This window comes from Podarcis filfolensis (assembly GCF_964270895.1).
Source record: "Podarcis filfolensis genome assembly, chromosome: 3".
NCBI lineage: Eukaryota > Metazoa > Chordata > Lepidosauria > Squamata > Lacertidae > Podarcis > Podarcis filfolensis.
This window is the reverse complement of record NC_139606.1, coordinates 122218506-122225478: the sequence shown is the minus strand read 5'-3', so window position 1 is coordinate 122225478 and position 6973 is coordinate 122218506. Positions and strand designations below refer to the sequence as shown.

Genomic DNA, 6973 nt, shown 5'->3' with positions numbered 1-6973 from the left:
AAAAAAAATACAATTCTATGATTCTATGTAAAACACCACGTTTGCCAGCAGCACATGTGAAAAGGATCTAAGGCTCTTAGGACACCAAAAGCTTAACGTGAGTCAACAAGGTGAGTCAGTAGCAAAATAAGCTAATGCTATTTCAGGCTATCTCAACAGACGTCTAATGTCCAGGTCATGGGAAGTAATACTATGTTCCCGTCTGCCTTGGTCAGACCACACCTGGAGTCCTGTGCTCAATTCTGGATGTCACAATCAAAGGAGGATATTGAGAAGTTGGAATCTGTGCAGAGAAGGGTGACCAGTATAATCAAGCATTTGGAAACCAAGCCTTTTAAGGAACGAGAGAAGGAGCTGGGTAGGCTTAGCCCAGAAAAGAGGAGATTGAGAGGACATAGGAGACCCATCTTCAAATACCATGATTCTCCCTGCTGTGAGTTCCTTGATGGTAAGTGAGACTTTTCTTCCATTTGAAGCTCTTTCCACATTCCAAGCACTGATATGGTCTCTCCTCACGGTGAATTGTTTGATGGGTCCTAAGGGTATCCTTCTGACTGAAGCTCTTTCCACATTCCAAGCATTGATATGGTTTCTCCCCTGTATGAATTCTTTGATGGGAAGTGAGACTATTCTGTCGACTAAAGCTCTTCCCACATTCCAAGCACTGATATGGTTTCTCCACACGGTGAATTCTTTCATGTGAAGTAAGGGTATCCTTCCGACTAAAATTCTTTCCACATTCCAAGCACTGATATGGTTTCTCCCCTGTATGAATTCTTTGATGGGGTATGAGACGGTCCTTCCGACTGAAGCTCTTCCCACATTCCAAGCACTGATATGGTTTCTCCTCTATATGAATTCTTTGATGGGAAGTGAGACTATTTTTGTGATTAAAGCTTTTCCCACATTCCAAGCACTGATATGGTTTCTCCCCTGTATGAATTCTTTGATGGGATATGAGATGGTACTTCTGACTGAAGCTCTTCCCACATTCTAAGCACTGATGTGGTTTCTCCCCTGTATGAATTCTTTGATGGGATATGAGATGGTACTTCTGACTGAAGCTCTTTCCACATTCCAAGCACTGATATGGTTTCTCCCCTGTATGAATTCTTTGATGGGAAGTGAGACTATTTTTGCGACTAAAGCTCTTTCCACATTCCAAGCACTGATATGTTTTCTCCCCTGTATGAATTATTTGATGATCTGTGAGCTTAGCTTTCTGCCTGAAGCTCTTTCCACATTCCAAGCACTGATACGGTTTCTCCCCTGTATGAATTATTTGATGATAAGTGAAACCCTGCTTGTGACTGAAGCTCTTTCCACATTCCAAGCACTGATACGGTTTCTCCCCTGTATGAATTATTTGATGGGATGTGAAAGTTTTTTTCCAGGTGAACTTCTTTCCACATTCCAAGCACTGATACGGTTTCTCCCCTGTATGAATTCTTTGATGGGAAGTGAAACTATTCTTCCTAGTGAAGCTCTTCCCACATTCTAAGCACTGATGGGGTATCTCCCCAGTGTGAATTGTTTGATGGGAAGTGAGTTGGCAGCCCCTAACGAAGCCCCTTCCACATTCAAAGCATTTATATGGTTTCTCTCCTCTGTGAATTCTTTCATGTGAAGTAAGGGTATACTTCCGACTAAAATTCTTTCCACATTCCAAGCACTGATATGGTTTCTCCCCTGTATGAATACTTTGATGGGATATGAGACAGTCCTTCCGACTGAAGCTCTTCCCACATTCCAAGCACTGATATGGTTTCTCCCCTGTATGAATACTTTGATGGGAAGTGAGATGACCCCTCTGGCTGAAGCTCTTCCCACATTCCAAGCACTGATATGGTTTCTCCCCTGTATGAATACTTTGATGGGAAGCGAGATGACCCCTGTGGTTGAAGCTCTTCCCACATTCCAAGCACTGATATAGTTTCTCCCCTGTATGAATTCTTTGATGGGAAGTAAGATGGACCCTTTTCCTGAAGCCCCTTCCACATTCAAAGCATTTATATGGCTTCTCCCCTATATGAATCCTTTGATGGTATATGAGACGGTCCTTCCAACTGAAGCTCTTCCCACACTCCAAGCACTGATATGGTCTCTCCCGACTGTGAATTGCTTGATGATAAGTGAGATGTCTCTTCAGTTTGAAGCTCTTTTCACATTCCAAGCACTTGTATGGTTTCTCCCCTGTATGACTTCTTTGATGGGCCTTGAGCACAGCCCTGTGACTAAAGCTCTTCCCACATTCTAAGCACTGATGGGGTTTCTCCCCTGTATGAATTCTTTTATGGAAAGTGAGACTATTCTTGCGAGTGAAGCTCTTCCCACATTCCAAACACTGATGGGGTTTCTCCCTGCCGTGAGTTCTTTTAGGGAAAGTGAGAAATGTGTTCTGACGAAACGTCTTACCATCTTCCAAGTACCGATAACGATTTTTCCCAATAGGATATATTTTATGGGAAGTAGAATGGGAGCTCAGACTATAACTCTCTCCACACTCCAAATATTTATACAACTTCCCCACTGTGTGAATGTTGTCACGGTTCCCCTTGTTCATAATTTCCAATCCATCAGCACCTGCATCAAAGAGAGAAACTGATTAGAGCCTCAGGAAGAAATGGAGCCCCAAATTATGGAAGACTGCTAATGAATGTTTGTGATAGATGAAGAACGGAAGGGAGTTAGATCTGAGGTCTTACTACAGGGTTCACTGCCTTTGTTGACTCTCAATGACACACAGATTGATGGGAACCTGAGATTCAAACAGCCTGGCATCTTCCGGAAAAGATCTTGTTTGGCCTAATCATGGAATCTCCTCCATCTGCAAGGCCAGTTGTCTCTTTGGTCAACCAGAAAGCGACAGAAGCAAAAACAGAAAACCACACAGAAGCCGCTACTCCTGCCAACACATGGAAGGTTACATTCAAGAAGGTCTGGGCAGCTCAGACCAGCCTGGTCATGGTTTAAAAAGGCATATGTGGGGCAAGAATATTCGCAGACAGAACTGTAGATTCAAGGTGAGCTGTGGGGAATGAGAATCCCAGATGCTGTCAAGCGCCAGCAAAATATTGCAGGATTCTCACAGGTGTGTGTGTGTATTTCAAAACATATATTATAGTCCAGCAGGAATCCTTACTGAGAGAGTCCACAGTCGCACGGTTCTCCTCCATGACTTCCTTATGCAGAGCTCTCTGGTCAGGATCCAGCAACGCCCACTCCTCCTCTGTGAAATACACAGCGACATCTTCAAAGCACAGAGGACCCTGAAGGAAAAGGAAAAAGGTCCTCTTCTGAGACAGCATAAAGATTATCTACTACACATTGCTCAGTTGTTTTCTGCCCATTCATTGTTGTGTTGTTTTAATGGGATTATTTTGCTGCACGTTTTAGGTCTGGATGCTTATTTTAGCATTTCAGTTGATTTATTTTACTGTGCATTTTAATGATGGGTATTAATCTTTGTGTGAATGGGTGTGAATGGGTGTAACTTCAAATTATTCTGTCTGTGGAAGTATTCCTGTCTGCCAGACAGAATGCTCCCTTCTCTACTCCTGCTGTGCGATGCTTGGGGGGCGATGGGACCCTCCCTCTGCCCTACAGCCAACTTCAAGGGGCTCATGGGGGCACAGAGAGGGGGAGGAGGGGGATTCCCCTTCTACAGCTGATGGGGCTGCTGAGGTGAATCCCAGCCACTGTTTGTTACGGCTTCTCAACTTCTTGGAAGCTTCTCAACTGCTTAGAAGCCTGATTAGATCAATATAGAAATATAGCTGCAGCTACTGATAAATCATATAAATAGTGACATTCCGAAGCCCAGCTAAGGAGAGATGGCTGTTCATTCCTGTCAGCACATAAACCTTGAATGGCATTGTCCATCTTTGTTCAGGACCGAGGCTTTGACAGAAGCCAAGAGGAGGAGAAATTCTTTCCGGCCCAGAGGCTCCCTGGCTGCCCCACTCCTCTGACTCTTTCCCCACAAAGCTCTTTCCCCATACCAGATCTGTTTCCACAGCTGCTGCTTCTCCTCCGTTCTCATGAAAAGATGGATGAGGAGGTCTGGGGGGCATCCATCTCTCACCTGCAAAAGACAAAAGTCAATGGCAAGCCATCAGCTCCTGCGTCTCTCACTTCTTCAGATACATTGAAACAGAAGTCTCTTTCAGAAGTCTGTTTCAGTGTATCTGAAGAAGTGTGCATGCACATGAAAGCTCATACCAATAACAAACTTAGTTGGTCTCTAAGGTGATACTGGAAGGGATTTTTTTTCTTTTTCCAACCACGGCAGACCAACACGGCTACCTACCTATAACTAGAGGTTCGGCACTTGGAGATAAGTGCCATAGATGTGCCATAGAAAAGGTCTTGCTTGTTGAGTGCATTTTGACATTGTACCCATTTCAAATTTTTGTTCTGTCAAAATATATCTCTCCCCCCCCTTTGGGCTCTTGGCCCCAAGTGCCTCCCCCCCCAAATGTGAACAGAACCCAAAGATTAGTTTCAAGATCCACAGAATGAGAAGAAAGACGAGTTCCTCCTTACCCAGTGGCCTCCCTCTGGCGTCCAACGGAGTCTTTTCTGCCTCACAGGAATCCAGGCCCATTTCCGCAAAGAGACCCTTTTCCTAAAAGAGTAACAAGGATTTAAAACAGAGAATGGGGAGAAGGATTAGAAAAAGAAAGATCGGAGCAAACACTTTAGGGGAGCAGATCTCATCCCTTGCTTCTCCAAAGAGGGCGAGCCGTTAGGAGAGCATCTTGGAAGGCTCCCTGTCTTGCCTGGAGCCCCTTGGGAGTTTCCAGAGGAAAGTCTCTCTCACCTGCTGCTCTGCTTGCTTTCTCTCCTCCGCCTGACTCAGGAGGAAACCTTCAGCCAGGGCTACAGCCTGGGAACTGGTCTCCGCTCCACATTCCCTCACCCAGCTCTCCATCTCCAGCGGAAGGACAGCCAGGAACTGCTCCAAGATCACCAGGTCCAGCATCTCAGCTTTCGTATGACTTTCTGGCTTCAGCCACTGACAGTCAAGGTGGTGGAGTCGGCCGCAAGCCTCTCGGGGTCCTTTGGTCTCCTGAGAGCCGGACTGCGTCAACTGCTGGTTCTGCACCTCTGAGCAGAGGGTGTCCTCCTCACCTGGGATCTTCTGCTCTGAGTTTTCCCATAATCTCCCACTGCTCCCAGTTTGGAGGGCAGGGCCTCCTCCCGCTTCAGGGTCAGCTGAGTCTTGCTCATCCATCTGGGCTCTCATGAAGCCTCCAAGAGATCGGAAGGAATCCTTTTGCATTCTGCCAAGTTCTGATGGTCCGATTTAGAGGTACTAGCAAAGCCTACAAAGCAAACATATTGGTCTGTTATCAGACTGATACTTGGTCAGGAGAAGAGAAATGTTTCCTGAGCAAGCGTGGCTGAGTCTTGCTAGGAGCCAGGGCTGGACTGCACTATATCCCTGACTGAACTTTCATCCAAGGTACTGAAGGAGCTTGGGGATGTAAGCTCAGAGCCTTCATCTAGAGCTCTGAGGATTCTTGGAGAACAGGAGAGGTTCCTGCAGACTGGAGGGGGGCAAATGTTGTCCCCATCTTCAAAAACAGGAAAAACTACCGACCGGTGAGCTTGAGATTGATACCAGGCAACCAGGGAAGGTCCTAGAACAGATAATTAAACCGTCAGTCTGTGAGGACTGAGAAAAGGATGCTGTGATTACTAAGACCCAGATGACTGGCTGGGCTGCCTTTCTTTATTAATGGCATTTCTATCCCACCTTTTTCTCCAAGGATCTCCGGGGGCATCCATGCGTCTACCCCTCCCCATGGAGTCCCCACAACAATGGGGCTCCGTTCAAGGTGCTGACATGAGGGGTTCACTTGGACCCCAATCTCTGAAGAGCCTCTGGAGCAGAGCCCACCGCTAAGCACCAACTAATATGTCGCAGACTCATTATCGTTGACCCACCAAATTCCTACCGTTTGCCACAGGCTGTCGGGGGTGCGGGTCTTGTGTGAGGGAAAACCTAGTGATTTGCAGTCTGAAGCAGGAGTTGGTCAAACCAGAAAAGCTTTTTTTTTTAACACAAAAAGTTGGTGAGAGAAAGTTGGGTCAGGAGAGGCATTCTTTCAGGCAGAAGTTAAGTTATTATTAAACTAAACAGAAAGCTGTCACAGGCCTAAACAGAGTAGTACATGTTGAATGGTCTCTTTAAATTTGAATGTTCATTATTGTTCCACAATATTGTTTCGTCCTTGACCCGATTCTCTGAGCAATGCCACTGCAGAGGTCTTTCCAAATAAGATTACCGACCTCGGGATCCCCTTCTCCTTCGGGAAGACCTCTCCCCTCCAGACGGGAAGGAGACCCCGGTCAGAGCATAGCTGTCAACCTTTCCTTTTTTTGCAGGAAATTCCCTGATTCCAGCGCCGCTTCCCGCCGCGATCCCGGATTGTTAGATATCCCGTCGACTGTCCCCGGGACAGGGGAGGCTGCGGATCCCTTCTTTTCCAATCTGAAAGTGGACAGCTCTGGTTCAGAGGGTCTTCCCACGGCTTCTCCCTCTCCTGCCCCAGACTCAGCCCCCCATGTGCCGCCCGTCTGTCCATCCGTCTGCCTGTCTGCCTGCCTTCCCCAGAGGCTCCAGCGGCTCTTCCTCTGGCCAGAGACCAGATTCTCCTCAGAGAGGCTCCATCCAGAGCCACTTCTCCCTCAGTCCAGGCCTCTCCGGATCCCTATTTCTGCCCCCTTTCCAAAGGAGCCCTGTCTCACTTTAAGGCCCTCTTTGGGGAAGCTTCGCTTTTCAGGGTCGACGTTTTACTATGGCTTTATATGTGCTGGAAGCTGCCCAGAGTGGCTGGGGGAGCCCAGCCGGATGGGAGGGGTATAAATGATAAAATAATCATAATAATGATCAATAATTTGCTCTTCTCTGTCCCTGACTAAAAACTCCCTCAGAAAGGGCTCCTTTTCTTTTCCCGCCCAAAGT

The 6973-nt window shown here is 46.8% G+C and overlaps 1 protein-coding gene across 1 annotated transcript; it reads right to left on the bottom strand.

The window, feature by feature from the left end:
• Positions 1-405: 405 nt before the first annotated feature.
• Positions 406-5324, bottom strand: LOC310758500 (uncharacterized protein). The gene is made up of 5 exons (XM_083605024.1): positions 4823-5324; positions 4546-4627; positions 4002-4084; positions 3143-3269; positions 406-2583 (listed from the first exon to the last, which is right to left on the bottom strand). The coding sequence occupies exons 1-5, from the start codon at positions 5282-5284 to the stop codon at positions 410-412; spliced, it is 2928 nt and encodes a 975-aa protein (XP_083461150.1). The 5' UTR covers positions 5285-5324; the 3' UTR covers positions 406-409.
• Positions 5325-6973: the final 1649 nt, after the last annotated feature.